Source organism: Squalius cephalus (assembly GCF_949319135.1).
Source record: "Squalius cephalus genome assembly, chromosome: 4".
NCBI lineage: Eukaryota > Metazoa > Chordata > Actinopteri > Cypriniformes > Leuciscidae > Squalius > Squalius cephalus.
In genome coordinates this window covers 39,182,639-39,198,216 of record NC_137125.1, presented here as the reverse complement: position 1 = coordinate 39,198,216, position 15,578 = coordinate 39,182,639, and the positions used below count along the sequence as shown (strand labels likewise).

Genomic DNA, 15,578 nt, shown 5'->3' with positions numbered 1-15,578 from the left:
TGACTGCACCTTATTACAAAATTCTAAATGAAAATAAAAAAATAAAACCAAATTCAAAATATTAATAAAAACTATAGGCCTAAGTATATCAATGATATCCTAAAACAACACTGATAGGATATCTCTTTTTAATATTTGAACACTACAATGAACAATGTATTCTCAGTAACATCATTATTAAAAAGAATTTAAGAAACTGTCTGGTTTTAATTCACATATGAAGAGCAGTTCTGTTTAGACATCAATTCCACATCTCCTGATATTAATAAAAGATACGAAAACTAGAAAGTAGTAGTTGTCAGGGATTCACAAGACCTACAGGAATGACATCATCTTTCCACAGACACTCACCTGACAGCTACAGTTCACAGTAGGATTTTTTATTTATTTTTTCTGCAAAAACTGATAATGGCAAAGAAGAAAAGAGCAAGTGACCAAATGGCGGCAGCAGCAGAGAGGCAAGATTTGTGATGTTTCTCATTTGTAGGTCATTTCGGATTAAAACATCTGCTAAATGAATACATGTAAAGCATGTTGATGTATAGCTATATAGATGTAAGTCAGAAATAAAAGTATAAAGAACCCCGGGGAGAGAAACGGTGCTTTTGCAGTGTTAACCCTGCGGTCTTTGGTGTTTTATGCCCCCAACGTCGCCTTCCAGGCAGCGAGGGGATGGGTAGGTTTAAGGTTGAGGGTAGGGTTAGCTGCCTCTAAGGAGCCATTGGGGGCATAAAACACCATCGAGCTAACCCTGCATTGCGGAACGAAGCGGTGTTAGAACGTTACCGACAACCAATCGCGTGCCTCATATTCACGTGCTTTGTACAGTCACACAAACACTGCGTTGTATAAACAACAGTTTCAGAATTTGAGGAGGACAGTGTCAAATGGTGACGGAAAACGCGTCACCTGGAGTTAATAAGAGTTTTATTCTTGCCTTTATAGTCAGAGAAATCCATTCAGGAGAAAATGACATTCAGCAGGCAGCGCAATGCTTGAGATTTTATGTAAATAGGTCACGTGCTACTTTCGTCCAATCAATGACAATGATAACGCAAATAAGAACGTCAACGCAGTATGAGTAAATAAATAATGAATTAAGAAATAAATACCGAAATAAAATATGCAGGAATAGTATGAAGTGATCTGTTCCAAACAGCAATATTTTCCCTTATTATTAGAGCATGGGTGATTGATTAATATATTCATGGTTATAGGCCTAGGCCTACTTTATTTCACTTGCCAATACCTGCTACATGATATGGTTTGACGGATCAATTTCCCCCCTTCTGAATTCAATCAAGCAATAACAAACTCACATTTACTGTCCGCAGCATTGTGTACTTGTATATGATTCGTTAAATCACATAACTCATGTAAAGTGTGAAATATGTTGCAACTGATCTTACCCTGCTGGTACAAATCACCAAAACCTAAAGCACTGAATCTATTTGTTTCTATAATTGCCTGGGTTTAGTGTTTTTTCATCCTGCTTTTTAAACCGGGAAACACTCCAACTGATATTTTCCACATTAGTTTTGGTCAAGAATCCCATTAGACCAGAGCTTTGAGGTAGAAACAGAAGAATGAAGGGGACTCAAATGGAAAAAATACAGAAAAGGGAAAAAGTTCCATTGCATGACTACGTGCAATTACTGCCCGTTCAGCCTCTTCTCCTCAAAAGCATTATGGCATTATTTGAGCTCTTCATGCCACAATCAGAGCCAAGCACATTTATCAATGCAGTCTTGAAGTCTGGAACTGACTTTGATATTGCGGTATTGAGAGAAATGATAAAAGTAATTGAAGGGACAATTCAAACAAAACTGAAAATGTCATTTACACATGGCTGCACTTGCATGGAAGAATGTTATACTTTAAAAAAAAAAGAAAAAAAAGATAAAAACTACCCTTTAATTTGATGTGTTTCATTTTTATCTGGCTTTATCTTTGGACAAAATGCCTTTGCATGAGAATGTTGGATCCCTTCAAGCACCAGAGGAAGCAGCAAACAAAACATACTAGAAGATACTAGTTCACAGATAAATGTAAGCCTTATGTAAGATCAAACAATGAAGCAACACTTTTCCTGCATTTCCTGTTAATTCCGAGCTCAGTCAGGCGCCATCTAGTGTCTCTGAAACTGCTGTTCATTCCAGTTGCAATAAATTGAATTTCTCCTTCAAATGGACTTTGATTACATGAGCTAATATTCAACAGGTGAAAAAAAGTTGATAATTCAAAGAAACTGAAAGGTTTAGCATTAAGATCCATAAACCATTAAGTTTGATTGAATAATTAAATATTATAAATGATCAAACACACATCTTGGTTTACAGATTATGCAAGTGAATAATTGACTTGTTCATGGACCCTACATTCTGTCTTGTGTCTTTGAATTAATAACTACATATTAATAGTTAATATATCTGTGTATGGCCCTTTTTTTTTTTTTTTTAATGTCATCCGATTATTATTGAATAAAAAAATAATGGTATGAGATCCCTGATCAATTAAATTTGTCTTATTCACCATTCAAGTAGTTTGGGTATTAATAGGGGAAATATCAATATTCAACAACAATAATCCAACTAAATATTTGGACTGCGGTCAACTTTTATTTGGACTTTTATTATATAAAATTGGACTACGCTAAAAGATTATTCCAAAAATCATACGTAGAAAAATCTGTTTTTTTGTCAAAGCAACAATGTGAGATGTGGAACTAACATTAAGGGGGAAAAAAAAACAGGACAACAACGGCAAAGAGATTTTTACAATGTACAAGTTTATTTTAATTAACTCTCAGTGGTTGGTAGTCACAGCACAGCTTGCACGGATGAAGCCACACATCTATTTTACAAGATGATGGGAAATTTAAAAAGGAAAGAAAACAAAAACAAAAATTAAAAACCTAAACCAAAGAGGAGACAGCTGACAAGTCCAACTACAGCGACATTTTTTTTCCCGACTACAGTATTTTAAGTACAAGGCCACTGAAATGCATAAAACGTGTTTCCGATGCATGGACTTCATCTGATGCGGTGGCAAAAGTTCGCTAAACCAGACAGCAAGACTCCTGACATGGCATTGACAGTGCATGTAGACATTGTAAAAAGGACTGGGTTAGCGATATCTAGGATCTTTTTAGTGACAACACCTTGGCTAATACTACAGCTTAAAAAAAAAAAAAAAAAAAAAAAAAGGAAATGGGGGGGGGGGGGGGGGGGGAGTAAAATATATATAAAAAAAAAAATGAACAGCACTCTTCCAAAGATACTGAATAAAATGTGTGAAATGTAGTGAAGCAATTATATTATTATCTCACAATTTTACGTGAACACTTAAAACTGAGAAGAAAAACACCTTCCCCTTGAAGGGGGCGGCTCTATTGTTATTCAATGACTTTTTTCGACTATAAAAGAAGAAGGAAATAGTTAAAACACACTTTGTCCTCTGGAGTTGGTATATTTCAATAGTAACAGACAGGGAACCATAAACGCATGCCATGTGCTGGTCTCAAACAATACATACAGGTATATACAACTTCACTCAGTACCTGCTAAAACAACGTGAGGAGTACAGGATATAAACCAACGACTACACTACAAACTCAAAGAAACGAGAGAAAGAAGTCGGGGGGGAGAGGAAGGAAACCGGGGTGAGCCACGAAAGTGGGGAGGAAGTGAACATTTACTAGTGACAGACTCATTCTTAAAGCATTTGTATAGGAAAGAAATGCATATATTGCACATAAGTGAAAGCTTCGATTTCACAAGGTCCACCTAATCAGTAAAGCCAGGGGTCCGTCGTCTCTCTCGAGAGAGAGGAGGAGGAAGTGTGCGGAGCGTGCACCAGCATCGTGGAATGCTGGGAAGTCTTCTGCTGAGAGACAGTGCCTCTGAGGACGAGGCGGGACTTCTAGCGCAATGTGGAGGGGGATGAGGACAGGAAGAGGAAATGGAAGGAGAGAGAGCTGCACATTGCATGACGCATCTATACAGGAAGAAAGATTAAAGAGCGGAGCAAAAAAAAAAAAATTAAAACAACAACAAAAAAAAAAAAAAGATAGATCACAAAAAAAAAGTGTGGCACAAATAAAATCAGGTGTTCTGTGACAGCCAAGAGAAATTTGATGCAAGTGACGTATGTACAACTAAGGCTTATTGGTTAAATAGTTTTTCGAGGCTTTCCCCGCCCGCAAAGTGTTCGATGCCGTTCTCTCGTCTAACGCTTTTCCTTAGTTCTGTAAACGCAGTGGTTCTGTGTGAGTGGTGAGGTGGAGCGGAGAAGCGAGGGAAAGCTGGGGACTGAGAAACGGAAGGGGAGACGGAGCCTTCTTGTCGCCGTTGTCTCGTATTAATATCTAGATGTGCAATACCGTTACTGCCGGAGGATGTGGGGAGGGTCTTTTCTATTTGGAAAGCTTGCTTATGACTCGGATCAGCGCTCCGTTCTCGTCCTTTAGTCTCTGGTTGTCTGCTTTCAAGTCTGGTAGCGTCTGGAAGAGAAAACAGGAGAGGGGAGGGTTAGATTCACAGACAAGAACCAGTGTTTTGTAGATGACGCGTGTCTCTAGACGCTGACAGTTTTTTTTCTTCCTTCCTTCAAACAGCAATTACTATCCAACACAACCCCCCTTTCCACCGATATGGTGATGGTGCCTGATCTGGAATTGAAAAAAAAAAAAAAGGCTCAGGAATGGCTTCCAAAGCTGCTGGTCTAGAACCAATAATGACACTATAATGTCAATTGCAGGAAAGGAGATAATTCTCTTAGTTTTTTTTTTTTTTTTTTTGACAATATGCAAGACTTATCTTAATATGTTATAGGTTAAATGGTGAGAAAAAAGTAACCAAACAGCCACTGTAGCCAAGTGCACTCAAAATGACTGATGCATAAACTATAATACAGTAATCATATAAGCTAAATTATGATGCTTACTGATAAGGATATTTTATGTTTGTAATAAATTTTATATACACATACATATAGACTTCAGAAGCAAAAGCCTCTAAGTGCCATCTGAAATTTCCTTCTAGAATGATCATTTGGTCAAGCTTGTATGTTTATGTTCAGTTATTTCACTTTAATGGCAATGAAAATTATCTATTAATTGTCATTAAAGTGAAATTACTGAACTTAAATATACGAGCTTGAAAGAAATGCTCGTTTTAGAAGAAAATTTCAGATGGCACTTAGAGGCTTTTGCATCTGAAGTCTTCTATATATATATATATATATATATATATATATATATATATATATATATAGACACACACACACACACACACACAACAATCCCATGCAGTGATGTAAATGAATAGCTGAATCAGAGCTTTGAATTGATTCACTGAATAGGACCATTTGAATCGATCCACAAAGATCAAACTTGCCGACTGTAAAGAGTTCTAATGTAAATGTAACTGCCAAATAAAAAGCACTTTCTATTTGAGAAATTATTGCAACATCAAAATATTTTTTTTTTTCAAAAGCATTACATATATACACATTCTAGAGAAGTCTGCAGATTCATCTGCACCAGAACCAGCACCATTTTGGTTGAAAAGGGACCATAGACTTACGCACACAAACCAACAAGCACACTGCAGTTCAATGGGAAACTGTAGCCATGCACTCTCAGATAGATGGTAAAGATGAGGACAGTGCTCAGGCCAGGCGGTCCTCTCTCTCTCTATCTCTCTCTACACACACACAGAGTTCCTTTGTGTGTTCTCAACTGGACGGGATAAATAAAGGGGCTGGAACACAAGAGCGGCTCAAAGTGTCTGTATAAACCACAGCACTGAGTGCTACTTGATACCCAGCCCGCTTCAGTCTTCAGGTTGCAGTGTTGAAATGGAGATCTTTAACTGAGATTTCACTCTCACTGTCCTTATTGACCATAAACCACATAGATGGACAGGTGGACTTTCTTGACCGCAGAATGAAAAGTCAGACAAACTACTCTACTAACTAGTCCACACAAGAAAGTCACAGGTCTATAACGATCTGAGTTCTGTATGTTCTGTAAACAAGAAAGGAATGCAGGGAAAGAAATTGATCTGTTTTCCAGGAACACAAAGAAACAACTTCCTTGTGATAAACTTGCCATTTACAATTACATTTTAACAGTGTAATGACACCTCCCGAGAGAGAGATTTACAGTCTTTGAGTACTGCAGTTATAGACTGGAAAAATGCATTCAAACAGTCCATAAAAGCTGAGTGCTGAAATAAGTAACAAAACAGAACTGAACAAAAGAAACAGGACTTAAAAACCTAGACAAAAACAAAGTAAGAGTATAGGCAAAAAAAAGAAAGTTCCTCATTCTGTATAACACTGCATAGATTATGAAAGAGAAGCTCCAAATATAATTTAAGAATTTACCAAGGACAATCTGTGGATTAAAATGCATGAGTTTCCAGAAGCCATGCAATCTAGATTAGCCTCAGGCAGAGCATATATGGCAGTTCAGCTCCAGGATCAATATATCTGGGATTGAGGGAAAAGGAATGGTCTCCCAAGAAAAAGAAAAAAGCAGAGAAACAGTTTCACAAAAACCAGTCAAGCACCTCATGCAAGATGCCAGAGTCATCCAAAGGAACTGCACTTCACAGCAACACATTCGAGGGTAGTGGCAAAAAAAAAAGAAGAAAAATAAATAAAAAACAAAATTAAAAACAAAACAGGACAATTTATCACTAAAAACTGTTTATAAATAGCCGGAACTGTGCGATGGATATGAATTGTTGTATGGACATTTAATGAAATTATTTATTTTAATATCAACATACAATATATGTCATGTCATTCATGAAGATATGTTATTTTAAATGAAAATTAAAAAAAATTCTGATTAAAGCAAAACGGCATTTGTAAAATGCCATTCATAAACTGTAAAAAAAAAAAAAAAAAAATATATAAATATATATATATATATATATATATATATATATATATATATATATATATATATATATATATATATATATATATTACTTAGTAATTTTTATTTAATATTTTTACAACAAATTCAAACATGGCATTTATAAAATTAAATAAAAAGGCAGAATTAGTTTATGTAATTTTGTAACGAATGACAAATTTTAATATATAAAAAATGTATGCAAAATATTTCCTCTTTTTTTTCTTCTCATTTCTAAAGCACATCCCAAAACAGTACTTTATAGCTATTTATTAGCAATAACTGTATGGTGTAAAAAAAAAAAAAAAAAAAAAAGAATAAAACAAAATAAGAATAAAAAATAAATAAATAAAAACCTCCCCTTTAAGAAAAGCAGAGAGCACTGAGGGAGGCGGAGCATCAGCTCAGACACAGGCTGGCACCTGCCTTAATATGGGCGTGGGCGGAGCTGAATGGAGCATGAGGAGGGGTGTAAGAGGAGGTGGGGGCGGGTCTACAGGTCTGCGGCGGGCAGGAGGCTGCAGCCCTGCGAGAGTTTGGAGAGCACGCGGGACAGCGCCCTGTTCTCTGCCTGCAAACGCTCGTTATACTGGCGCAGAGACTGCACCTGCTTTACCTGAGGAAGGTTCTACGAGAGGGAGAAATACAGACAGAGAAAGAGATAGAGGAGATGACAGACATCAGACAAAAATAAACGCGGGAAAACGCAAACTAAAGTAAACAGTACAAAAAGCGACAAAATATGGAATCACAGAACTAATAAAAAAAACAAAGACACGTGTGCACGCACACACATACATAGCTATCTATAAATGGGGGCATTTGATCTATAATAATCTATTTTTTAAAGCTGCAGTCTGCAGTTTTTCCTCTTTGTCGCCATCTCTGTTCGAAATCTGCAATTGCAGTTATTTGTGGAATTATCAACTTTACGTGGTACTTTACGTACCACAACTGTACTTTACGTACATACATAGCTATCTATAAATGGGGACATTTGATCTATAATAATCTATTTTTTTAAAGCTGCAGTCCGCAGTTTTTCCATCTCTGTTCGAAATCTGCAATTGCAGTTATTTGTGGAATTATCAACTTTACGTGGGTTGTACATCGGCATGAAACAGCGGGGATGAATCCAATGTTTTGAGGAGAGTGTGCGGCTGTCAATCACCGCACCGGTGTGGATCCGGGCATTCAGAATCACAGATTATACTTTTTGGAAGTATGACCAATATTAGAATTTTCAACGGAAAATGACGTCTGAACAAGTAAGTAACATCCACTTTTGTTCTGATCAACTAAGGGGGAAAAAAAGCATTGCAGCAAATCGCACTGATTAAATCTAACGATCGCTTATATCATATCAAACCGTGCAAATCATAGAAGAGCAGTTATTTTGTGCAAACAAATAATCATAGTGCTATGAAATAAACAGTGTATGAACGGAATCCCTGTTATGCATAAACGTGTTATAACATAATATAAACATCTTACGACAGGAAAATTTTCACTTTACCGATCTGATTCAGATCCTATACTTGACAACGGAGGAGGCGGGTTTGATTTTCTTGGAGTAGAAGTGAATTGCTCCCTCTCATAGCTAGCACAAAATAATTCATATTTACCATAATAGCAAAACGAGAAAGGCACAACAAAGGAAACTCCGTAACTGTGTAAATTAAGCGAACAAGTACGCTACTGTTACGTAATTGAACTATTGAACTGTCTTACCTGTCTAGCAAAAAAAAAAAAAAAAAGCCGTCTCTGCGTCCATTTTGAACCCCTTTAAAACACGGAGTTCACGCCATCTTTCAAAAGCCCTGCCGATGTTTATCCTTGTTTTCGCATGGGCCCCGTTGCAGTCTCTTTTTTTCTCTAGCCACTCTGAAGTCCGAAGTCTTTTGGGTTTTACAACTGGTGAATCTCCAGTTGTCACTGGTGATTGTCGTTTGAAACATTCTGGATCCGCCATAAGTTTAAATATATTTTAAGTGCTGTGAGAAAAGGCTATAATTCTACACCTCGAACATCCTCACACGCAATATAGCCTACTAGCTGGGACTCCTCCTTTATGTGGACAGATGTGACGTAATGACGCAAAGACATGCTCGAATTTCCCGCGGAAATCCACCAGTACAACTGAAATTAAAAACATTATCAATAATCAAAAAAAAAAGTTACGGACTGCAGCTTTAAATAAAGATTATAATAAACACTATAGGTTATTGCTTCTCAACCAGGAAGTAGAGACTGACTTAAAAGAGGGACCTTAAGCTAAAAATTATATAAAAAGACAAAATCAAAATTTAAGTTAGCTGACATAATATTTCTTTCTTTAATTTGTTTCCTAAAAAAAATAAAATAATTATAATAAAAAAATGATGGTTTTCATGGTCTTCTGCACTAAAAAAAAAAAAGGTTAATATACAATATAGATCAATTTTAGTAATGAGGACCTTCCCAGATGTGCCCAAAATAGGTTTTGTCCGATTTAGCACAATTCTGGGGGAAATTTCTAGCCTGGTTAAAACCAGACCATTCTCAGTAGTAACTGAGTTATGGTCTGGCAAAGCTTCATTAATAACTCATTTCCAAAGGGGCGTCACCAACGGACGTCGCTCAAATGCCTCTGGGCGCAATTGGATAGACCTAAAACCAATCAGAGCGATCGTCATCGTGTAAAGCCATATGCTGCGTCCCAATTCGCCTAAGTTACACTATGCCATAAAAGTATGTACTCTTTTTTGTGAAGAAAAGGTATTTACTTTTGAATGTGTAGCAAAAAAGTAGGCAAGCTTTGGGACATACTACTTCGTCATCTTTATCGGACGGATCTGTCGCGTGCATCCTGTCACGTAAACTGCCCTGTCAATCATCTTGTCACAGTTAAAATCCTCTATTAAATCTAATTTAATTTCCTACCGTTTCGGAGAGAAATGTAGTAGCACGTTCATCTGCCAGTGGGTCTTTCATGGAAACTGTCCTCATGTGTTTGCAATTTGAATATAATAATGCATTTAAAAGTTGGTGCGCTTCACTCAAATGCCTCTGGGCGCAATTGTATAGACCTAAAACCAATCAGAGCGATCGTCATCGTGTAAAGCCCGCCTCAACGTTTCTGATTGGTGCCTCGATTAGGACGGATTAGAAATCGGCTTGAATGGGCTCTTTGCCAGACTACTTGCAGAGCAAATCTAAATTTGCCGGAAGTTTGTCTGGGTTTTCCCAGGCTAGGAAATTTCCCCTTAAAGTACAGTTAGATACACACATACTTAAGATGTGGGGTTTCAATGGGGAATGCTAAAATACTGAAATCTACAGAAATTCATCATGTCACAGAAAGATTAAAACCAAGGCCTGGAAAACTTCTCGCTCACATAATTTAAGATTTTAAATTATGCTACCCTTCCACACACACACAGAATAGAGACATTAGAATAGAGAGAACATGCGCAATATTTACAGTACGGCTGAAACAGCTAAACTGAGCTGCAACTTGATATGAAGCAGATAAATCGAACAGAGTGAAACAACAATCTCAATTCTCACACAATCACATAAACGAGCTGTAAATCCCTCATAAAAAAGGAAGAAATCAAAGTTTTGTAGCTTTTAGTCCATGTCTGTTAGTTTTGAGGTCATCTATCCACCTTTTTCCTGAGCAAACGATGAGCTAACTTCCGTTTATATGCTGTCCTGTTCCGTTCTCCATAGGAACCCATTGTTAAAACGGAGTAAAAAAAAACAAACAACTGAATTAAACAGAAACTTTTTGAACATTACTAATAATTAAAACGAGGGTTAAGCTGTGCTGTTGCCACAACAACAGCAATAAACTGAAGAAATTCCTGGAAAGTATGTTTTGAGCACCAGCAAATCTGAAAAGAATGTCCGTATATGGCGTCATATGCCTTGCATTTTATGTCAAAGACTGACAAGAGAAAATGAGCATGGCTTGCAGCACTTAAGTTAAAATACTCCCCATTATAGGTATATGTGCACTCTCAACAATTTAAGGACAAAACCCCCCAAACTTCACCCAATCGGGAGCTGTATGTAGGATATAAGCATCCATCTGTTTTCAATGTAGCCAACTTCAGGCAGCTTCATGTCATCTACACACTCATTAAACTTTGACGGGTGAGGCACTGAGAAAAGACGTCATTGCGACACTGTAAATTGATATGTCATATGCTTTTTTAAAACCATTTTCATAGGTTTAACATTACATAATCAGCTTGGAAAACATGGTAATTTGGATAGCGGATAATTCCGCTATGAGTTGAGCGAGGAACAAGGTGGATATGCTAGTGTACTCATACAATTTTTTCCAAAAATAGTGTCTTAAGTTCTCTTGTCAAGAACGACAGCATGTCGTAATTACCATAATTTCGAGATGACAACACATGACGTTCTACTAGAAGCTGTTCATGTCCTTGGACTGGGAATTATGCATTTCTATGACAACACTATGAACGGATAAATGAATCTGCAGCAGTCAGGTGGTACAAGTAGGAGCTCTCAGAAGATTCCCAGCTTACAAGGACGTGAACGCTTTTTACAAGTTGGAATCTCGTAATTACGGTAATTACGACCTTGTGTGGACGCACCTTAAATTTTAGTTTCTGTTGTTATTGATTTTTACAAAGGTGATGCACAAAAACACACTTTGAAAAACAGACAAAAAGTACTACCTTCAGTTCCTCCTCCATCTCAGAGATCTTCCTTTCTAGAGCTCTTCTTTCCTGCAGACACACACACACACACGTTGACATGTTACCGCACATGGCCATGAAACACATTAACATCTCCATGATCCACTATCACTGCAAACGAAGAGAGATTCACACGCAGAATCATGTGGAGGCATCAGGTGATTGAATGTCAAAACAGAAGGAAGTGAACAAAGTGAAGGGAACCACACACTGCTTAGTGAAGCTGATCAAAAGCTGGAAATATAGTCTGACTATTCATGCTTACACAAGTTACTTGCATGTATAGTGTAATAAAAATAATGCAAATAAATATATGTACTATATGTAATAATTATAGATTAATTATATTAGTTAAAAAAAGTTCTGTATGGTATAGGCATGTGTACTACAATTCAGGGAAAGAGAAAATGACTGGACATTGAGGAATAACTCACTGTAAACAGATGTAACTATGAATTAAACAGTACTTAAGATTCAAATACAAATTTTAAGATTTTTTTCACACAGACGACGTCTCACACACATGCAGATACAATGTTTGAAAGAGAAACCACACCATACTCTACGTCTCACATGAGACACATATTCACTTGTACAAGTCTAGAAAGGTGTTGCATTTGTGACTTAAAGGCAAAAAGTGAAAGAGGGATTGTGATTGGCTGATGGGGTTTGGTTCCAAGCCCCTGGGGCTGTGAGAGGCATGTGATTCAGCCACTAGCAGAGCTGTAAACACATTCAATTCAGGTTAAACGTTACCCAAAGCACCCAGCTGAGCCTGAGACCTGCCTGCAACCTTCAGACATAAACCAGTGCGGAACAGTTACCAACCGTTTGGCCGATGGAGGACAGAATTCAGCATTTATCTGGAGCAGTTCTTAAACAACTCCAAAATCTCAGCATTTGATCTGAGATTTGCTGATATGTGACTTAATCCATAAAGCATCCTTTCTGGATTTAATGCCCCATCATTGCATTAGTGTGAAGTACACCTGCTCATCCACTGCCATTAACTTGGGTGGAGAATGATGATTCAATACATTAAAACGTAAAGTTCAAGTAACAGTTGTTTTTACCCTTTTCTCCATCTCCAGCTGTGACCGATCAGCAAAGCGCTCCTGCCTCTGTAATTAAAAAAAATACAGCAGGTGAGCAGTGTTGAGGCCCAATCAAGGTTTGCATGACATTTTTTGATTTTCAGACATTGCATTATTATTATTAATATTAAAAACAAATGTAGAATATGAAAATAGAAATATAATTTATTTATTTTAGAATTAGAATTCATTTCTATTCTTTCCCAGCCTGGAAATCATAATAGAAAACTTCCTGACAACTCCAGGTTTTTCATAATGAAACGGTGCGACAGTATTAAAATGATGGTATACAATTTTACATTAAATTTGACCATTAAACAATAACACTAACAATTTGAAAATAACTAAACTAAATGGTTGGAGAGGTTTTCATAGGTTATCCCAAAAAACAAACAAAAAAATCCATAAAGCCACTGAATTAAGAATTGTACAGTAGTGGCAAAAAGTGATGTCCGGCCTAGGAATATTAACATCTTCACCCATTATTTAAATATTAAAAATGTTGGCATTTGGCAAGAAATTACAAACACATGCAAAAACAACAGAGCCAGCGAAATATTAATAACTGATTATGTTGGAGTCAATGTATACTTTTTTTTTTCCTGAGCTTTTTGTTTTTCTTTGCCAAATAATTCTGACAGATAAATACACTGACCAAGTTTAGTGTTTTGTTCTCCCCTCATATTTAATATATTTAAAAATAGCAATAATTTCCTGATGGTATAATCAAACTAAAATCAAATTGAAAACAAGTATCCCCTCCGGAAATCACTTTTGGCCACTACTGTATACATTTATTTGTTTGTTTAATTTTAGATTACAATAATTTCTATTCTCTTCCCAGCCTGGAAATCATCATTTTAAATTCACTGATATTTCCAGAATTTCCATGACTGTGGCAACCCTGTCTGAGCCAACTAAATAGTATTGAAATTACAGTATTATTATTTTTTTAAGTATTATTCAGTGTTAAAGAATAACACTAACAATTCAAGGGGAAAAAAAATTGGTGAATCTTAGTAGCTCAAATGAAAAATAAAATAAAAATATGACCAAGTCAGTGAATTAACTGAAAACAAACGATCACTTGTGTTTTTTTTTTTGTTGTGTGATTTGTGTTTTTATTCCAAAATACAGACGGTGTGAACAGACCTCTGAAGCTTTTAGTGCAGATGATATACATATACAGAACTCTCTCAGAAAAGGAACTCACCTGTGTGGCTTTCTCCAGCTGCAGCTTCAGGTCTGACAGCTCCAGTTCTGTATCGCGTAACTGAGCTTTCAGCTTCTCGTTTTCAGCTAAAATCTGCTCATAAAGCTGCAAGCGGAAAGAGCATGTTGAGTAAACACTCGACCGTAAGGAAACCATTATTTAACGGGGCGTAATAATACAGCGCAATGTTTGTACCTTCTTATAATCAGTGGTGTCGTCTCTTTCGATGCGCGAGTACGGCCGCCGACTCTCCCCAAAGCCGCGGCTACTATAAGACTCGTAACGGTCAGTGGAGGAAGTGCTAGTAGAGAGAGGGTCATTCCTGTGGGGGTAATGGATGCTTACTTCAAATATTCACCGCTGTGTCCATAATAAACATGAATGTATATAGTATATTTAGCTCATTTTAAAAGGACATAGTTAAGCACTTAATGACAAAGAGTGTTTTTTGGGATACGTACCTGGATAGTCTGTCGCTCTGTGGATGTGAGCAGATAGAGAGAGAGGGAGAAAGAGAGAGGGAAGTTATCGCAAAGTCTGTACCTGCTGTTAATCAATCACATGCTCATAATGCATTTAGTGTGTCTGTTTGTCTAGCGCCTAGCCTATCAGAGCGTCTAGAATGCAGATTATCAATTAGTCTGGGATGGATTGTGACGCTCTCATTCCCAGCTCTGATGGCCTGCTTAATGCTGCTATTTAATGAGAGTCTGTGCGGGTCAGCGATCTATCATTTACCGCTCTACAGTAAAGGACGCGTTTGAAGACATCTGGGCGTAATCCATTTGATTTTGCCCTAATAAGAGTCATGCTTCAAAAGGTTCAACATCAACACGAGTGTCACATTTATCAAAGTGGAAGTAAAAGGACTTTGGTCATCGTCCCTCCTCCGCTCGTTTTATTTCTTCCTCTCTCTGAGCTCCGAGACCTCTCAGCCCTGCTTGGGCTTTTCTCCATGAATTCTTGATCCGCAGCCAAGACCTCTGGGTCTGATCTTATTCCCCAGCGCCTCAGAGCAAACACAGGCTATTGGAATGAGTTTAGATTGGCATACTAACAATTATTTTTGAAAGAAAGTTACATGCAGTATGCATATTGTGCACGATGCATATTCTCTGTATGCATAGAACTATTACCATTCAGTAACAACACCGTTCAAGATGAGAGATATAGTATGCCATAATGTAATGAGACTTTGGCCGGGACACGCCAAGCCGACGTCAAAGAACTAGCGGCAGCAAAAGCTTACTCGGCCAAATAACTGCGCTTGAACACACCAAAAGGACTAAAGGTGACTGTCAACTAGCATGTGCGTTCTGTCACTTTCTTCATTCCAGTCGGCTTATGTTATTATGAAAACATTCGTGCATTCGAATGCTCAGGAAAGATGATGCAAAATTAGAACAGCCTTCTGTCAGAACCATCTTGGTGACTTTGCTCGCTTTTGCTTTTATTCTTGTGCACTGACTCGTTCGCTAAGCTGAACAGCCGGAGTTCTCTCTCTCACCGTCGGCCCGACGCAATGAATCTGCCCATGAAACCCAGAGGTTGTCCGACTAGAGCCAGCGGTGCGGAACGCACCAAAAAAACGCCGCTTAAAAGCAGCCAGACGGCCTTTAATGTGTCAG

At 37.5% G+C, this 15,578-nt stretch overlaps 1 protein-coding gene across 6 annotated transcripts in view; it reads right to left on the bottom strand.

Moving 5' to 3' along the window:
* Window positions 1-2,767: 2,767 nt before the first annotated feature.
* Window positions 2,768-15,578, bottom strand: part of ppp1r12a (protein phosphatase 1, regulatory subunit 12A) — a 67,385-nt gene continuing 54,574 nt past the window's right edge. For 3 of the 6 annotated variants that reach the window (XM_079868295.1, XM_079868297.1, XM_079868298.1), the window contains 7 exons: window positions 14,412-14,428; window positions 14,146-14,272; window positions 13,951-14,055; window positions 12,717-12,764; window positions 11,623-11,673; window positions 7,355-7,556; window positions 4,364-4,501 (listed from right to left, as the gene is read on the bottom strand). In XM_079868295.1, coding sequence (XP_079724421.1) covers window positions 7,422-7,556; window positions 11,623-11,673; window positions 12,717-12,764; window positions 13,951-14,055; window positions 14,146-14,272; window positions 14,412-14,428 — 483 coding nt within the window. In that variant the 3' untranslated portion in view covers window positions 4,364-4,501; window positions 7,355-7,421. Of the gene's footprint in view, window positions 4,502-7,354; window positions 7,557-11,622; window positions 11,674-12,716; window positions 12,765-13,950; window positions 14,056-14,145; window positions 14,295-14,411; window positions 14,429-15,578 lie in introns of all 6 variants that reach the window. The other 3 variants (XM_079868300.1, XM_079868299.1, XM_079868296.1) reach the window with 2 other exon arrangements.